Here is a 21,048-nt window from a genome sequence, read left to right on the forward strand (position 1 = left end):
ATATTTTGCATCATTTCTGCTATTTCATGCTCTGTTAAACATTTTCGACGCTTCGACATTGCAACGGTAAAAACAGAAAGTATTCACATCTAACAAGATCTAATTATTTTCTAAAAACTGAACTGCAAACTGAAATACCCAATGCTTTAGCACAAATAAAACTTCCCTACTTAAATAAACAACTACCACGCGCGAATAAAGTGCGATTTAAAAAGACGTCATAAATCACGCCATTTGGAAACATTTATTTTCCCTTTTGTTTATATAATCCAAAACAAGTGTATGTGAGTCATGCTTCTCTCATTTCAAGTAGAGGGTCTAATGTACATGTATCTGAAACCATATATGGACATACAGTGCCATCTTGTGGAAGAAATTATAGTTTTTAAAATGTTCCAGGACACTGGCACAAATACGTGACAGTCTGTAGTGAACGGGAAAATGCTCTAGCACGCCTGCGTGTCGGCCGGGAAGTTAGTGTGTTCGTTGCTGGCACGTAGACGTGACAGTCGGCGTGAAGGTGTTAACTAGGCTCAGTAAATGTGTTGCACATGACACCACTAGTCAACTTTTTCTTACATACACAAAAAGGAAATAATTACCTGAGTAAGAATTATGAACTACTAACAGTCACAAGAAATAAAACCAAATGATGAATAAAAAAATTGTTTTCTTGTGAGTTCCTAAAATGCTTTTTCATTCCTCCCACTTTTAAATTTGTGGAATATTCTCGAATTATTAGAACAAGTTTGCTAAATTACACTTTCCAAAGTATGTTTTTTCACTATCATATTTATTTTAATATATGTAAGAAAATTTGCTTAATGCCTAATGCAAATGTAATTTTTGCTGCTAAAATCTTATAACAACTTGTTGTTAGCAGTTTATGTAAATGCTTTTAATTCCAATTTATTATTCTGGACCTTGTGTGTCTTAGAAAAAACATGCATTAACTTGAATATTTACCTTCCAAATTTAAGAAAATGTATAAATGAAATATTTTTACCACTGTTTAAAGTATAATAAATATGCAAATGACCCTTTTTTCAATGATACTTCCCTCCTAATTCATGAACCACAAAAGAAAATCAAAATTCATTCTATTCAAGTGATTCTAATATTTATTCTTTGCAAGTTTTCCTCGTACAGGGCTAGCAAATGAACAAATCAGTAGGTCTGTTTAAGAGAAATTGCTCGATTTATATCCTAAATATTTTATTAGTGGCTCCCCTTCAATGATGTACTCAAAAAAGGTATTTTTACATGTATTTGTATCATATTTTGTATATGCTTATTTCTAATACAAACAAGTGATGCTTACTTTTCTCACATGTTTAATTTCTTAAAAATGAGCAAATTCGAAATACGTAGTTGGTTGGGTAGACTTCGTAGAAGATGGCCCTAGTATGCTTAGCCATATGTAGTTCAATTCAAATAAAAAAAGGATTTTCTTTTTGTTCATTCAATGCATTACTTTCGTTCATTCAATGCATTACTTTGAAATTATTAATAAGAATAATTTATATGAATGTTTAGCAAATTTGATTTTAAAACTAAGCACATGTTAAATTTTTGACAGACAGTTTTATATTTACAATAATAAATATTAAGTATAAATACAAAATCAGCAAAATAAATTCTTTAAAAAATCTTTTAAATAAATCTTCAAAATTCAAATGGATAAAGTAATTTAAGGCAAAATGTTTTATGTAATAATGAAATGAAATGTTTCAAATTTCATGTAGTTTTTACAAATGTAATACAAACAACACTAATCAAGAGTCATATAGAGAATATAGACCCACTATACATCAGTGGGTCATCCCAAACTTTATTTTGCCTCTCTGTGAATAAATAGGTTGGCTACATGTTTTTCCTAGCTGTAACTTGAATATATGCGAATTATCTTTAGAAAGTTCTTCAAGAAGGAATCCCTCCTAAGATAGACAATCAACTAGTGATCTGGCAATATTTTTAAAAATATTTCCTACATCACATATTAAAAGAGAAAAATCTTTATCACATGCAAAATTTTTGTAAATATACCTGCATTTTAATTAAAAAAACTAAATTTTCATATATATATACCATTTTAATTAAAAAACACTATGTTCATTCCCATAAAAAATGTTGAAAGAACTCTCATAGGAAGTTTTACAAAAAGACATGCTTTTCTTATCTATAATGTAGGTTCAAATATCCTTTTGCTGTAAATATTAATTTTTGAGAAAGCAAATTAAAAAAAGAGACTAAGAAGCTTGTCTTTGCAGATGATCTTCAAAGCAAATATTATAAAGAGTATGTGTTATTTCTTATGTTACTTAACAGCAATAAATCAAACATTCATAAAGAGGAAGGTATACTTTACTCTATTATACAAACTACAACATGAAATATTAACTTATAAAAACTAAATACTCAGAAAATACTCTTTAGGCAGCTTTTCTCACAATGTCTGATTTTATATTAACAAGTGCACAGTTCTATTTAGTTGAATAACCATTTTTTTACACATTTATTTTACATACGCAATTTTGAAAACACACCTTACACATTAAAAAGCTTAAAACTTTCAGCTTAGATTAAGACTGAAAATCTTTGTAAATACTTCCCAGATACAATTTCTACAATCCAAATAGACAAATCACACTAAACAGAAAATGAAAACAGAATGTCAGATTCACAGCAATGAAAATTAGAATCACCTGGAATTTAAGAAAGCTTCTTCAACTACATTTTTGCTCAAACAACATTAAAAGTATATACAATTTTTATGTAAACAAAACACAGCTGAGATCATTTTTACTGATCATTTGACAAGAATGTTTTCACTGAAAGAATTCCATATTTACGAACCTTTACAAAACTACAACACATATACATTAAAAGGGAAAAAGAATTATATTTCCTTTTCCTTAATAATTTACTTAAGTAAATTAAATCAGAATGCAGAGTTAACATTATGAGAAAACAATATATTTAATTTTTTTTAACTCACAATTTACTTGAATACATTAAATTAGAGTGCACAGTTAACATTATGAGAAAATAATATAAAAGAATGTCACAGGAATTCATAATGTGGGAAAAACAGAATTTTGAGGTAGCTGCCTAAATTATTTTGTGAAAACTTCCGGTTATGAATATAAAAAATTTCACTATGGACTATGGAAATACCACTTACAAATACTGAAACTGCTATGTCAAGTATCATTAAGGCAATTATTGCTAAACTATGAAAATAGATTAAAGTTTATTTGTACCAGTTAACAGGATTCATTTAATAATTTCTGTAATCGTTTGGATATTGCGATTCACAAAAAACATCACAATATCCAAACGATTACAGAAATTATAATACATTAGAAATATATTAAGATTTACATGACTTTAAATAAGAAACACAGAGAAATATTTTAACACTAACAGCACAGTTATTAGAAAAGTCTAATTAGCAAATTTAAAAAACTGTATAAAGCATATATGCTACACATTATACAAATTGATTTTTGCACCATACAAACATTCTGATAAATAAAGCACCATATAAACATTCTGATCAATAAGAACATAGCAGAAGGCTTCCAGTTCTTTAAATAATTCTCTACTACAAAAGAATGTAGTTTCTAATAATTCTTACATCTATAGGTTTGAAAATTATCTGTCCATTTATCAATGGCCGTTTCCTGCAGGGGAAAAAATAAAAATACGAGAATCAATACATTAAAAGAAATAAAATAAAAAAACTTTTGAACTTGGTTATAAAAATGGATTCTCATACACAACACATTAAAAGCAGAAAAATATATTTAAATTCATTCATCTCAAAAGTGAAAGAGATAAATTTCAAACATGGAATTTTTACAGATCATGAAGAAATATACATGAATTAATAAAAGAAAAACTGATTTATTTTTGGAATTAATCATTACAATCATCTTCAAAACATGAATATTTAAATATACTTCATTCATATTATATGGGGGAGGGGGAATCCAAATTCATGAAAATCACAAGTTTATGCATACAGTGGATATTTTAGTTAGCTGAAGCATAAAAATACAATACCAATCACTTAGTTAAAGCACATATGAATAATTGCAAATTAACATGTTTGCTTCTGTTTTGTATAGTATATGAAATCCATCATTTTATACATTCTTCCAATTCCTATACTTATATTTAGGAAAATGCTATACTTGTTATAAAAAATAAAACACAAAAAGTGTGACTTCTATATGAGAAAAACCGAAGGAGATATTTAATTTCAGAATTAGTCGTTTCTGACATCATTTGCAGCTTGATTTAGAGGTCAGTTAAACAATACATTAGAATATTTCAAGGTTGAGTCTTTCCTCTTAAATGGCACTCAATGACATTTTTCTGTGATTTACTACTTTTCATGCTCTTTTGTTTACAATTTTGTTATAAGAATCCGTGAATAAGATCTTGTTTAAAAAAACTATATTGATACAGTCAAAAGTCGTTAATTCGGACACCCATAATCCGGAATGATCTATAATCCGGACCTCAAAGCTACAAACTTTCTGCGCATGCGTCGCGTTGACACATGCGCGTAAGACCTTTACGTCTGCGAATATATGTCTGCACATGCGCAAAATACGTTTACAAATGTGTGTTTAATGTATAACGGACGGTATAAGGTAAAAATTATCTAATTCAGTTAATGTTGCAGATTGCGTTGTTCCTTAATCTTCGAATTGGATCCGGCTTATTATTTTTTGCAGACTGTTAAAGCAATTTTATAAAAGTAAGCTTGAACTTTCGATTATGTCAAATAGAATTTCTGATATATATTTACTAATATGTAAAAGATCTACAAAGCGAAAGTATGTTTCGAAGTCCATTAAACAAACAGTCGAATTGCTGTAAAAAATGGATAAAGGCATATCCTGTGTTTATTTAACCATTCCAAAATCTGTTTATCAATTTCACGCTGCTCTGCGGCAGGAGAGGGAAGGACGCCTCGGCGCACGATGAATTGGAAGTTGATCTGTCAGCACTATCCTTATCTTCAGGGCAGATGTTTTTATTTTATTTGGCTTATAATTCCTTACTAAATGTAGTATTTTATCTCGATGTACTCTGTCTTTGATATGATTTAAATCAAATTCCTCGTCATTATAATTCGCTTCCGATAGCGAAGAAAGTGACACAGATGTTATTGAAAACGAAAACATTTCGATTGACAAATTAGTCAGTATTCTCGACACAGCAATTATAGGACTTGAACAGCGGAACTTTGTAACTGAACAAGAAATTATGTCTGTTTATAGAATTAAAGAGAAAGTATTATCACATAAAAAACAAAGCAACTTAAACAACTTACATTGAAAGAAATGTTTATTAATAAAGTAAACAAATAAATATTAAGCTTTTTTTTGTAAATTTTGATACCCTTTAGATCATAATTGTTCTTTATTTCATTAATTATGGTTTCATATTTTTAATTTTATAATTTCTGCATGCCATCTTACCAGATTTAAACTGATGATCTATAATCTGGAATCGCTGAAGTTCCGACGAGTTCGGATTAACGACTTCTGACTGTAAATACTTTTCATTATACTATGCATACACATGCTCATAACTATCTTTTAATATCAGAAATCTTTTCCTAAACTGATATTTTGTTTTCAGTAAAATAAAAATGCAAAAACTTTGCCCTTCAATTTCCAAATGGCCCCTTGAATATTTAGTTCAACTTTAAAATTAAATATAACTAAATTTTTGTTGTACTGGAGTCACATTTTTTTATAACATTTTCCTAAATATGAGTACAGTGTAAAGAAAGTATACGAGTATAAAAAGATTTTACAATTTTTATAAAAATATTTTTTTATTTAAAAATGCCGAAACATGAATATGCCAAATAATTTCAAACACTTTTGGAAATGGAAGTACTTTGTTTATGACCTATAGTTCTGAAAAGCCGGATAAAGACTTTTATGCACACAGTGCGTATTCCATACATACCACTATTAATGACTCCAATTTGCCACGGAACAAAGATTTAACTTTATAGCTGCATGAAAATATTGCGATCTAATGAGTCCAAATTTTTATTCTTAAATCATGAATACATCAGAATTAGAAGCATCAGGAGTACCTCCAGAGAAGGATTAGAAGAAAATGCATGAAGCATAAGACCCACTGTTCATGATTCAAGAGAATCTTATGATCTGGGGCTGTTTCTGTTTGACTGGACTAAATTCACAACACTGTATATCACAATAAAATGAAGGCAGGAGAGCATCCCTGGATAATGAATGACCTAGTCATTTCATCAATGAATTTCCCTAAGACAATAATGTCAATATTCCTAATTCAAATTATGAAACATTAAATTCAGAACATTCATACATAAAAAATATATCTCAAAGTCCTGATCTCGGCCTAAACTGACAAAATATGGGACAATAATGTCAATATTCCTAATTCAAATTATGAAACATTAAATTCAGAACATTCATACATAAAAAAATATCTCAAAGTCCTGATCTCTGCCTAAACTGACAAAATATGGGACACACCTAAATATCTAAGAAGTGATTCAATTCATCCTTCATCTGTCAAGAGCCCTGAACAGTTGTTGATGCAACTCTGCTCAAAAATAATTGTGATCTGCAAGTCTTCCTGCCCAACGAAATGAATGGCAAGAATCTTATGGTCCAATAAAATCTTATTCTAAATAATTTTTTTTTTTTTTGGCTAGTCAGCCTATGATGGACTAACTTCAGCTTTTCTACACAAAATATCACAGTCCAACAAATGACTTTGAGCTCAGTATAGCTATTCACTTAACTCCAGCTATGGCACGTTTATGCTCTTAAAACCTTAGCTACTTGTGTTTGAAAAAGAATGCAAACTAAATCTTTCATCATTTTGCATTTAACATAATAAAACTTAGATACTTCCCAAATGACTGCAGATTTTAATTGTTTCTGCAATGTGTAAATCTCAAATGCCCAAAATAAAAATTAACTTAAAATTGATATGAAATGTTTTACCGCTCTTTTCTCGCCAAATAACAGTACAAATTTCAATCCATAAAATTAATCATTGCAACTGCTTCCTTAGCACTGAGATTTATTATTTATTTTCACTTCATGAGGGCAAGTTACCAACTTGCTGAGTAATGTTTTTTGATCTTAATGGCACCCCATTCAAAGGCCAGCATTAATAATTTTATGCCTTCAGTTACAAAATCCAAACAGCAATTTTTGAAGTGTTCTTTATGCATAAAACTATATAAGAAGCAAATGCATTCCAGATATCAGCTATAACTTCACATCTTACCACCACATTAGGAACTCTGCTACACAATTAGCAAACTGGGCATTTCAAATCTCTAAAAATATCAAGAAGTACAATGTTACATGTGAGCAATAAAATACTACTCCAATCAACTTTTGAATTCAAGTTATTTGCATTCTTCATACACAGGATTCCTTCCAGCATAGTACACTTGTAATTAAAATTAAAGGATAATGAGAAAAATATGCTCACTAAGTTAATGTTGCAATCAATGCCCAGTGCTGTAAATATTCATGTCAATTAAATACAACTGAACACAAAATTGCACTTCCGCACATACATTAATGCTGGAAATGTGCAAATTCGGTGATTGACATTGTGGTGGAATTCCGGTCTATAGTGCTGTTTAAAGTGAATGTGGTTACTGAGAGTGATCAATATTCAGTAATTATGGCTCAAAGGCATCATATAAATTAAGGTCAAAAGTGGTGAATAATTGGTAGAATCAATGGAGGTCAAACACAAATGGAGGTTGTCCAAGATTCGAATATCCCTCAAAGTATCATATCAAGAGTTTGAAACTCCTTTTCAAGCAATAGATCAGTTGACAGTCAACCTGGTCAAGGGCGACCAAGAGCAACAACTGCATCGGAAGACTGTTTTCTGTCGCTTTTGGTTTGAAGAAACCGCAAAGTAACTAAAAGAGATTTCATTTTAGGCCTTCAGGCTGCCACAGGAACTCGAATTAGCCATTCTACTGCTGCACAAAGGCCTAACAAGATTGGACTGCATGCAAGAAAACCCATGGTTTGTGTCCCACAAACTCACCCCCTGAGGGGTTGACTGGGAGCAAACCCAGCATTCTGGCTAAGTCAGTATCTAGACAGACTCGATTTCTGGGGAAAAATTTAGTCTTCACAGTGGCTAGAACCATTGTTTATACAGTGTAGGTTTGGCAGGGACCATACGGTACTGTATTGTCTGCCACTTGGTTGTGGGGACACTACATGGTTAGAGGTTTACAAGGTTGTCTGGGGAGGGATTGGCCTTCTGGTGTGTTTTGCCATAATAAACTAAATCAAGTCAAATCAAACCGTCATACATTAAGTAAGCTGCTTGTTATTATTGAGACATGAACAATTCATGAATTTATATATTGATGAAGTTCAAGTAAAAAAGGTGATATAGAATGGGGAAAAAGAATGGCTTTTCTGAGAATAGTATTGAAGAGACATCTGTTCAGTCTTTTATGATTTCTTCTATATTATCAATTATAAAGATATACTACATTAGTAATAATTTGCTTGCTCTAATGTTGCACAAAATTACATTTTACTTAATTTATATAGGCAAATGCAAAGATTTTTAGGAAATTAAAATTTTTATGCAACTTTTGATCTCCTGTTCTTTTTGTTAGATAATAACTGAAATAAATAGAAAATACATGTACATACTTTTTGAAAGCGCTGATGTATTTATAGTTTTAAAGCACTGAATATTACTAATCGTTCATATGTCTTTTAATTGGTTAAATAGTGTTCATAATTTGTCAGTTAATTATTTATAATTCGGAATCTTTTCATTTCTTTCCTTCATACCTGCGAAAATAAACCTACAAAATTTGGGATCAGTGAAATCAACACTAAATTTTGTAAATATATTTTTCGGGGTATTTATTAAAGAATTTTATCTTAGTATTTAGTAGAAGTAAGAATAATCAAACTGTAAAGATTTATTCATGTTAATAAATAGCAATCTTTATTTATTTATCTGAAACTTTGTCTGTTAGCAAATCCTAAAATGTCATTACTATGCAGTATAAAAATAATTGTGTACAAAATATCGTGAAACATTGGGTACAAAATTTTATGAATATATTTAGAAATAATACCTATTAAGCTATCAATCTTATATATAAATGAATATACGACCTTTTATATACGTTTTTTCATAAGTCACTAAAAATGTAATTACTACGCATTATTTAAAACAAAAGTATCTAAACATTTAATGATATGCGCATATGCAAACCTAAAGCAAAATCACGGAAGACTCAGATGGCTTCCATGACGTCACTCCGTAGCTAACCAGGCCATGTTTTTCCAGTTGGCCATGGCCACGGGAAGGCTTCCTACTCTACACCACCCTAAAAAAGCTCTTCTTGGTTATATGGGGATTACATGCATATAAATGAAAAACATAACTTGGGTATATGACAGTTACATTAGTTACATTTTATATTTACACTTTCGTCTATTTTTTTATGGTTGTACTTTTCCAAGAAAGAGACACCACCTTTAAGAAAGCACAACCCAACATTAAGATTCACTATCTGAAGGCAATTCGTGTAGCACTTTCAGTACTTCAGAAATGGTCAGCCCTCTCTGATCCATTTGCAAAATAATTCAAAATCAGAAAAATACACTAATATTATATCTACAATTAGAAATTATAAAATAAAATTAAATAAATGTTTACAACTCAAAACTATCAGAGCATAGTGCTAACAAAACAACTTTGAACCAAAGTGAGAGAAAAGGAGAACTGCTTTAGTGAAAAACCAAACAGGTAACTGATAAAATTACCCTTACCTTCAGAAAATCACCTCAACAATTTCTTAGCTGATAACCAAACCTCCCCTTAGAGGGGGGGGAATGAGGAAAAACAGATGTGGACATACTTTTCTATTGTGAATGAGCTGACCGATGAGCTGCAGAGAAACAAAGATACAGCTAATTCAGAAGTTAAACAACAAAAATCAGCGTTATATTTACAAAATTTTGACAGGACTTAAATTTTGTAAATATAACACTGATTTTTGTTGTTTGACTTCTGATTTAGTATTTATTCGACGTGTTATTATGTCTTAATTAAAGATACAACTGTTGGTCTTGTCCTAGTCTCTCAGTGAGCCCACTCTCAGCACACCTGATGTTTGTCGTTCGATTTTAGGCAAGATTTCAAGGTAAAAATTTAAAACTAATATAGAAAAGGAGATTAGGATGCAGCCAAGAAAATAACAGAGAAATTTCTTTTCAAACAATTCCTTTCATATTCTAAAAAAATATGGAAGATTTCTTTGAAAAATGAGGGTCTTTAAAAATTAAACATGGCTAAAATATATGGACTGGTTTGTCTTGGGCTGCTGTCTTCTATAAATAAAGAAGGTTCAGAGTAACCTATAAATTCTTTTCATTCAACTTTTCTGTGCATACAGAAGGAAATGCATGGTGTGCTCACATAGGACACATCACACTGCAAAAGGTTAAAGAAGGAATAACAGAGAGAGGAACTACTGTCTCCCAAATTGCCCTTCATTCCACACGGCTGTCATCCATATTTTTTAAATGGAAGTTGGACATGAATTGTCACTCAAACTTGGTTTGGCTGATAGCTCAATCTAAGTTACATGACCAATTCTTTTCACTTTCATCAGTAAAAATTATAAAATGGTTTTAAATTTCAGTTGAATTTTTGCAGTAAAATCTTACTTCTTATTTTACGTACAGATTGGCTTCTGTTGAGAAATACACCACGTTTCAAAAAGAATATACATATTACAAAGTGTTATTTTGTCCAAACTATGGATCACTGCGCTTTGGCTCGACTATTGGCAAAATGAATACATAGTCTAGTTTATATTAATAGCTGCTATATGTCAGTTGTGTTCTGTTTTCCCGTGGTAACCGTCACATATTTAACTGCAACAGAAATCATTTAGTGTTCTTGAGTTTGCGAAGTGCAATTCTGTGATTACAGTGCAAAGATGTTTCAAGTTGAGGTACCAAAGTGATCCTTCGAATGGGTGGAACATTTGCAGTTGGTATCGACAGTTTGTAAATAAAGGATGTGTATGTAAAAGAAACAGCCCTGGCGATGAAAATGTTGCACAAATTCAAACTGCTTTCCAATGTAGTCCTTTAAAATCAACTTGTCGTGCCAGTCAGGAGTTACAACTGCCAACAACAACAATTTGGCGTGTTTTGAGATGTCGGTTTATGAAGCCATACAAGTTACATTTGTTACAGGCTCTGCGTCCTGATGACAAATGCAAACATGTGGCATTTTGTAACGATATTATTGATGCTATTGACAATGATAACACGCGAAACGCATTGTGTTCAGTGATGAAATGACTTTTCATGTTAGTGGCCATGTAAACAAACGCAATGTTCGAATTTGGGGCCTACAGAACCCACATTCTTCTTTGATGGAAACACGGCTAACAGTCAGCAGTATCTCGCTATGTTACAAAACTGGTTGTTTCCAAGGCTGCACAAAGACAACTTCATTTTTCAACAAGATCGGGCACCCCCTCACTGGTGTCGCCAAGTGCGTGATTATCTGAATGAAACTCTACTGAACCGTTGGATTGGTTGTCAAGGAGCTGGCGAATTAACATGTCTCAGCTGGCCTCCAAGGTCACCGGATTTGACACCCTGTGGGGTTTCATTAACCCTTTGGCTGCTTATCCCGCTATTTCCAGGGGCAACTCAAATGTAGCAAAATCTGCTCATCCTGCGATTTCCGCGGGCATGTGTTTTCTTCCTTTATTGATGAACGAATGCATCCCGTTTTTTCCCCCATTTGACCACTGAAATAATATACAGTATTAGACGTTTAGTTTACGTTTTGGACAACAAATATCATTAGTTGTCCACTAAATTGGGGCGTTTGAAGGCACGTGGTATTAACGCTCAAACACGACATTTTGCCGCTTTTTTCTTAAAGAAATGGCCACTCGAAAACATTCAGCGATTATCTTGATTATTTAATTAAATTATTGAATTATTAATTAGATTAATAATTAAATTGATTATTAATTAGATTTATTGAATCTCGTGCAAAAACTGTGAAGTTGGACTTTGCCTTGAACCCCGTTTTGAACTCTATCATACTAAACTGCATTTTTAATGTATTTTTTCCCTCAGTGCTTTATATTTTCTTAAATTTTATAATTCTACCTTTTACATTATGCAATAAATAGAAATTAACTGTAATTCCACTGAAATTTATTAAAAAAAATTTTTTTTGGTGATAACATTTAAAAATTGGTATTTCTGTCAACTTAGTTTCTCATGATAAAAATCTATATAAAAAATATTTTCTAGAAAGAAAAAATGCATTTTTCAATTCTCCAATATATATAGATTTAAAATTTGCAAAAAAAAAATTACACAATTTTTGAAGCGATTTCGGTCCACAAATTGAGCAGTCGGAGGGTTAAAGACAATGCTTATGTACCACCACACCCACAGAACCTGGCAGAGGTGAAGAACCGGTTCCGTACTGTCATAACATCAGTGACGACAGACATGCTTGCCCGAGTATGGGAGGAATTTGAGTATCGATGTGATATTGTTCATGTCACTGATGGAGGACATATTGAACATCTGTAATCTGAACCTGAGAGGTTCGTACATATGTGTTTCTAAAGTTTCATATTCGTATGTCATACAGTTTAATAAATATATGCATTCCAAATACGTATATTCTTTTTGAAACATGCTGTATATGGTCATTGAAACTGACTAAATTGCATTATCAAAGTTAAATATACTAATACTGGAACAAAATGCACTACTGCAAAGTTTAATTTCTTTGGCATACGGCCACATCCTTTTTTTATTTAACCCTTTCCAGCACGATACCCTTTAAAGTTGGAGTTTTGATAAAAAATAAAAGGTAGGCAGTCTAATTAGGCCTAGAGGAGTACACAAGTAAAATTTTGTGAAGATAGCACTTATCTTTTAATTCTGTTGGTGTGCCCAAAGTGGGCACACTGATTGAATAGAGCTTCGAAAAGAGTGGTGAAACGAGCAAATTATGTGCATTTCTCCTTTCACCCCACTTTTTTAAATGCATAATCTACTTAAGTGTTTTTTTCCTAGTTTACAGAAGCAAAAAGAGGTTCTCCTGTTATACAAAAACTGAAAAAATATAAAAACATACAATATTTATTTTGCATGCGATTACAGAACGGATGACTTTATGCCCAAAAAAAAAAAAAAAAAAAAAAAAAACAGATTTAGTACAGCTTTGCAGAATATTTTCAATTCATAACCAGAATTTAAGACAGTGTGAGGAGAAGGAAGAAAAAGACATGAATCTAAGCAATACTACTCAATAATATAGCAGTTTGAAAGATTTTATGAGAACATTATTATGATCCGCAGACCTTTAAAATTGAGAATAAGTATGTTCAACAGAAGGATGTAAAAAGTCCATGACAACATTCACTGTTGGAATTGAAAAACCTATTACTCATACCAATCCCCTCCTTAATTTGGATTTCTCAGAATCTTCTGAAAATATCACCAACTCATGAATGAACATAAATTTCTTGAATGAAGTACTTGCTATTCTGTTCCTGTTGAAAGGCATGGAAAAACACGCTTCAAACCCACCAACATTTTTTCAAATATACCAGTTGAAGTTACAATGCACATAGCACTGAGACGTTTGTTGTGAAGTATTACACCAATACCGACAAAACAGGACTGTGTTCCTAGGAAACAAGTCTTCAATAAATTTATTTTATTTATTCTAATTTTTGCAATGAATTTTTCTATAAACTTACTCTTCAGAGTTAATTGTTAGAAAGAAATTTTAAACATTTAGCTTTGTTTTAAATTACTGACAGCAATGCTTACATAGCTACCGATACATATTTAAATATATCTCTTCCATATCTAATACTGATAAATGCTTTTTCACTCTTATGCAAGCAAACTTAACATGCCAGTTTTGCAGTCGTTGATGGAGAATTCCGAGTTTGCTATATTTAGCTACCTTCTTGAAAACTACTTTGATTTACTCTAAACTACTGTGAACTTTAAATCCAATAAGAAGGGACTTTAAATTATTTTTTAAAAATTGACTTTTACAATAACCCAAGCAAAATTTATCAGTCAATTCCCTTGGTGTTTATTCTGCTGTAAAACTCAAACATAAAATCTAGCCTTAAAAATTTCAAGTACACATGTATTTATGTATTAATTGATATTATTTTCAAGCTTTAAGTTATTTGCTTACTTAATTCTGTTTTGATCAGTAATTGAAGTTATTAATTTTTGCTTTAGTTGTTTAAAGTTGGTTGTAAGTTTAAACTGTAACTTTTTGTAAACATTAAATTTAGGTTGGTTGCTTTAATACTCTTCTTAAGTTGAAGTTGTTTAATTTTAATTTGAGTTTAGGGACTTAAGTTTACTTGGTTTTTGTATTTTTTGTTTTGACCCTTAAGGTTGTTTAACTTTTAACTTTAATTATTTTAAAGCCTTGCAGCTGCACTTTTGGTGTGTTAAATCTTTTTTAAAATTTTATTTGAGGTAACTTAATTTTTACCCCTCTTTCTATTAAAGTTTATTGAATTCATATTTTCTGACTGGTGGTAAGGTAAACCAATAGTAATTGAAACTCAATTTGAACAATGAGTGTGTATACTTAATTTCTGTTGAAGAAACAATTTATATCGTGCTGACATTTTTAATGAATTTAATTGTTATGTAACAGTTTAATTTTTAATGTCCTAAGTTCATTTATTGAGTTGAAAAACTATTCACTGGTTATGTAATTTTCCCACCCAAACCCGTTGGCTTGGAATTAATTCTCAGAACCCCTGATTTGGAGTTTTCTGCACCCCAAAATTCTTTTGCCAAGCATTTTAACACATGTCTGATGTCTTCACAACATGTTCTGATGACCGCACTACCTGCAGTATTTGCATAACCAGAACCCCGTTTGCTGTGACATCTCTAGCGGGGAAATGTTCTACAGAGAGTTTGTTTATGAGAGTGAAAAGTCATTGGATAGGATGCTCGCAATGTTGGAGCTGCACCTTGAAATGAGGCTAGTGTTCCCCCCTTTCCATCAGCATAGAGGAGGTGGACCCAGCACAGTAACCTTGAAGGCTGAATCGCTGAAGTACGTCGTTCACCAGATTCTTGCAGTTGGGAAACCCCTTCCTGTTAAGATATCTTTGCTTAAGGTTGCTGTGCTTGGCATTCTTCTGGTCATCATGCTTTGCCAATTTTTCAAGTTCTCGCCGGGTACTAAAGTTGCTGCACAGAGGAGACAGGGAGGAGAAAAGAGCAAAAACAAGAAGGATCGCAGCGTGATTGTCACCGAATCTATTTTAGAAGTCAAAAAATTTCCTAACAAAGATGAGAATTATGAAACGGCTGCTGAATGTGAAAAGCAGAGCCTTGGAGGATAAAGCACTAGATCCAACAGGAAAAAAGACCCCTGCGCTGCTGAAGGTTTAATTTTTTGCCGAAATTAGAATGACGGTTTGGGACCAGCAGCCCAGGAGTCTGGCTGAAGGAAATTGCAGAATGGCTGAGTTCCAGGCATCTGCCTCGGGACCAGCATTTAACTAATATTCTCTTATTTTTCTTCCCGGTATTGTACCCTACAACTGCAGTATGAAATATTAGAATGTAAAGAATGCCAGTGTACATTCAGAGGGGCCCTCTCCCATAATTTTAGAATGTTAAATCATTATAAGGTATGTGCCTGTTTATTTCAATATGGCAGCCAAAAATGTTAACGTTGATGACCGCAACCACCCAAATTAAACAAATTGTAACTGTAAACCTAAATAAACGTAAGAATAATTTACTTTTGTATTGTTTAATTTTAGTTATTTTACACTGGACCTTAGTCATAGAATGGGTTTAAATTGTTCTATTTTCCACAACGCAACAGTTTGATTATATATTGTCTGGTTATAATGATATATGTTCACCTTGATTACTCTTGTTTAAAATGTTTACTTATGTTTGCACATATTCACACATTTACCTACTACAATATCATTAATAACATGAAGTTTCAATTATACAGTAATGATGTTTAGTAGTACCTATTGCATATGACTATATGTTTATAATTGTTCTATACTTAATAATATATTACAGTATGTACATAAATATGCAAGTCTAAAAGAATGTACATATTATTGCATGAATACAATTCTGTGCTTTTAAAATGCAAATTCTCAGTGGATTTTGCACTGTTTAATAAAGCATACACAGGCAATATGCTTGGGAGAGTAAACGATTCATAAAAAAATAAACTATTTAAAATGCCAAATGACATATGCATATCAAACATTGGGTTTGTGTATAAGTTTGATAGAGGTAGTATTGTAATACCTTTAAAAGAAAGGTTAAAAGACTGCATTCTGCAAAGGTTTTGTATGTGTATGGTGAAATATTCATCCAAGTTTACATGGAGCATGCAGATGATGACAACATATGTAGCTGCTGTCTTTGGAAACTCAGGGAAGGTGACAAACTGTACAGACCAACCAAATTCTGGACACCCAATGGTGGTGTCTGAGCAAATTCTTGCCAAAGCCGTATCAAATGTTCCTCCATATCCAACTCTTGAGGAATTAATGGAAACGCTATCAGCAAAAAGAACAGGTTAAAGAGAAATGCACACATTTTGATTCATCACAAAGCTGCATCAGTGGATTTCACATCAATGGGAGGCGAGAACCAGTACCAGTCTTTCATTGCTTTCTTGTTTCTCAAATGAGTACTCTACTGGAATTTCAAACTTCAAAATTATATTTTTGCATAAGCACAGCCTGCTCCATCCACTTTAAAAGAAAGACTGCATTCTGCAAAGGTTTTGTATGTGTATGGTGAAAGACGAGAGGAAAAATCACACAGGAGTTATTCCCACATAATTAAATCATGAATGCTGACATGTACTGCTAAAAGCTGGACAGACTGAAGCAAAAATTTATATAAGCAGCCAGCATGTGTCAGTCACGAATGCGTTACCTTTCAACATAATAACACTAGATTTCATAGTACTTTAATCAGTCAGAAAAAAAAAAAAAAAAAAAAAAAAAAAACTACTACTATGGTTAGAAGTTAACTAAGCCGGCATATTTCCCAGACCTTACTTCTTCAGAATACCATCCTTTACAATGATTACAAAATTCCTTGTCCCTTAAAATTTTGATGATAGACAAGATAAGAAAACAGCAGTACAACTTTTTTTACTCAAAATCAAAAGATTTTTAACAACTAGGTATTAACTAATTACATGGCAGATGGCAAAAAGAAATGGTGGTAAATATATGAATACATAAGTATTCTATTTTCTTTTTCATTTTCAAAAGGGTGGAACTTTCAAAAGGGTGCACACACCTAATATCTTAAAAATATGTTTTATTAAACTGAATACTAATAAGAAAAAGCAAATTACATCTAATGTAAAAGACACTTTCAAAGTCAAAATTAATTTGACTTTGAAAGCTATTCACTAGTGTTAAAATTTAGAAATAACCAATGAGTATTAGATTCTGTATTCTTCATTTTTATATATTAAAGGTACTGACACAAAAAAATCTTAAAAATGAAACTTTCATTAATAGAGTAAAAGGAAATATATTTTCTGGTCTCAGTAAGACAAAAACAAATCTAAATTGAAATGAAGTAAATGATTATAACTTACCAATTAGCCTTGAAGTATTTGGTTATAGTTGAGCAGTGTCAGTATAAAGGCAGGTAGCTGACAGTACATCTTAGGGAAAGAAACTGCAGTGCTAGTCTCAGGGAATTTATTAAATGTAATATAGTTATAAAAAGATAAAGTAATAAAAGTTGAAAATAATGAGGTTAATAAATTAGTACATTAAAAATGATTAACTGGATTCTTGCTTTTTATTGCACACATTTGCAAATGATTAAAAAAATAAGAACTATAGAACAGTTCAAAAGTTTATTATTTTTGTAAATATAATTTTGACCCCTTTATAATAAAAATTATTTACATATCAATGTGTTTACATATTTCAGAGGCAAAATTTCATGCAGATGATAGATTATGTTATAATGATAATTCATAAAATGTATAAAGAAATGGATTAAGTTACATACATATAAAACGCAAATATTTTACAAAGCACTTAACATATCCATCAGTAAAAAATGACTAGAACAAACACAGGATGAAGAAAATGCAACGTAATGCATATTTTTAAGCACAGCACAACCAAGAATGCCACAATACACAATGCTTTATGTAAGTAGTATATTTTGAGCTAAATTTTCCAACAGTTAGGACTAGAAAAATAAAAGTGTATTCTTTATTTATTATTTAATTTTATTACTTTGTACAATGAACTGGACTATACCTGTGACTTGGTTATTATACTGGGACGATGCCTTATCACATTTTCTTTTACACAAAACTACAACATTATGCATGCAACATTCTGTTTATAGGATTAAAACAAAATCATATAATGAATTCTAACGTTTTGCTTTCAATTAATGAGAAAGATATGTAACAGTATATTTAATAGTGAAAAACTTTAAAACTGGCTTATAAATTTGACACTTGCTATTAAATGAGAATTATGAATATTTTCATCACATGTTCTGAGATGACAAAACATATGAATAGATTACACTTCTAACAGACAGAAAATTTCCACTGCATATGAATATTTTTAGAATAGTTTTGTTTTAGACATCTATATCTGGTTATTTTGGATGGATGGAAGACTAGAAGCAAAAATTTGTATGTCAGGCAGGCTCTTGGAATCAGCTACTTACAGCAATAAGTGCAATACCAGCAGACTTCAAAGACGATTTCGGTTTAAAGTGCATTGTAATTTCCCTAGAGACAGCAGACTGCATGTCTGTGTCATGAGCAATATCGGCCTACAAAATAAATATATAAATAAAAAAATGTACAGTATATAAAGATATATAGTTGTTACACATGGCTTTATTTGAAAGATCAATCCAAGCATAAACAACAGCTCAAGTATCACACATTGAACAATGATAAATAACAAAAAAACATACATTAATAAAGTAAGAATCAGAATAAATGAACATGGGAACAAAAGTAAAAAGTTAAAAATTTACACAACAAGGAATAGAACTTAGATGTAGTCATTACAAGGAGTTCATGAAAGCTCTGGCATTCCAATATAGTTTACTTATCTCATTAAGTTTTTGAGACTCTTTATTTAGCTGTGGGCATATAAGATGCTCTGCATTCACGATGACCGAATTGCAAATTTAGCATATTAGATGGAAAGATCCCAATTTTATTAAGATAGTTTACTTATCTCATTAAGTTTTTGAGACTCTTTATTTAGCTGTGGGCATATAAGATGCTCTGCATTCATGATGACCGAATTGCAAATTTAGCATATACTAGATGGAAAGATCCCAATTTTATTAAGATGATGTGGCATACAATCGTGACCTGCTTGCAGTCTGAAGTTTGCCACAGCCTCTTTAGATATTTGTTTTATTAAACTGAACACCAATAAAAAAAGCAAATTACATAATAAAGTAAAAGACACTGAAATTTTGACTTTGAAAGCTATACACTAGTGTTAAAATTTACAAATAAACAATGTATCAACTAAAATAAAATAAAATACAATTACAAATAAACAATGTATTTCATTAGTGTTAAAATTTACATGTAAACAATGTATCAACTAAAATAAAATAGAATACAATTGCAAATAAACAATGTATTTCACTAGTGTTAAAATTTACAAATAAACAACGTATTTTTATATACTCTATTAGATATATAACAATATTCTTAAAAAAAATTATGTTCAAAATTTTTATCACGGGTTATCATCACCTAAACTATGTATTTCACCATACTGCTTCAAACAAAACTGTTTAGTTAATTTACATGACATTGAATTCTAAAAATAACACAAAAACAGTATCTTAAGAGTAGAAGACTTTTCTCAATTTAAATGTAAACTCCTGAATTACTATACTGAAGACACATACATTACATATAACTTCATTACACTTAGCCTTTATGATCAGTTATAGTCCATAAACTATACACTATGGATAGTAAAGCAATCACCACAGTTCTGGTTTTGAAATGTATCACGTAAATATATCAGACAAATATCCATGGTGAAAATTATTAGTTTGTCATTTTTAAGGGGATATGGAAATTCCATAATTAAAATATTAGTGAATTGGGATTTCCTGGAAAATGTAATGATCAATGCCAATGAAGACACCTTGATGTGCAATTCAGAAAACATGGTGGAGCATGCAAAGCAAAAGACAAATTCAATATTTGATAAAAAGGTAAATTATCATCCCATCATCTAAGATGCTTGCTTGTTTAATTGTTAATGTCCAAGTATGTTAACCTCTCCTTTAAAACCTAGTTTTGTTAGTGTTGGAAGAAAAGCAAATCTAAAAGAAAGCATTATCTTTTTAATGGGAAAGGAAAAAAAAAAAAAAAAAAAAAACCACGAATTCAGAACTATTATACTAATTATTCGTATGAAATGAGGAGTCAGACTTACTATAATGCTGCAATATTACAAAAAGTCTGACTCCTCATTTTGTCTTTACTGATTAACATTCACAGAAATAAAATCATATTACTTACAAGGACCCAAGGATGCTCAAGTACATCAGCTGCAGAATATCTGTCATCTGGATTCACTTGGAGCATCATTGCTATTAATTCCTGAAATTAAAGTGACTACTTCAGTTTAAAAATTCCAATAATATTTATTTTCATGATCTACAGCATTAAATCAGAAAAGAATATTCACCATTATTTCAAGATTTAAACTTTTCATTTATTTACTGTTTAGTGCAATTCAATAACAGTGTAAGAGAAAAGTGTTAATGAAACTATGTTGGAAAAATACTGCACTATAGGAACTCTATTTTCACAGATGAAATCCAAATTTAATATTTGAAAGTATACACAAACAAGACACAAACAATT

The 21,048-nt window shown here is 31.1% G+C and overlaps 1 protein-coding gene across 2 annotated transcripts in view; it reads right to left on the reverse strand.

Moving 5' to 3' along the window:
* Nucleotides 1-2,346: 2,346 nt before the first annotated feature.
* Nucleotides 2,347-21,048, reverse strand: part of LOC118197101 (serine/threonine-protein kinase DCLK1-like) — a 219,236-nt gene continuing 200,534 nt past the window's right edge. The window contains exons 13-16 of one of the 2 annotated variants that reach the window (XR_015038507.1): nucleotides 20,701-20,781; nucleotides 18,858-18,965; nucleotides 17,752-17,842; nucleotides 2,347-3,686 (exon numbers count right to left, since the gene is read on the reverse strand). Coding sequence is in view for 1 of the 2 variants with exons in the window: in XM_085807611.1 (XP_085663737.1) it covers nucleotides 3,627-3,686; nucleotides 18,858-18,965; nucleotides 20,701-20,781 (249 nt within the window). In the remaining variant the exon portion in view is untranslated. The remainder of the gene's footprint in view (nucleotides 3,687-17,751; nucleotides 17,843-18,857; nucleotides 18,966-20,700; nucleotides 20,782-21,048) is intronic. The other variant, XM_085807611.1, reaches the window with a different exon arrangement.

Source organism: Stegodyphus dumicola, chromosome X1 (genome assembly GCF_044657685.1).
Source record: "Stegodyphus dumicola isolate Sdum_Otavi_A_Nest chromosome X1, ASM4465768v1".
NCBI lineage: Eukaryota > Metazoa > Arthropoda > Arachnida > Araneae > Eresidae > Stegodyphus > Stegodyphus dumicola.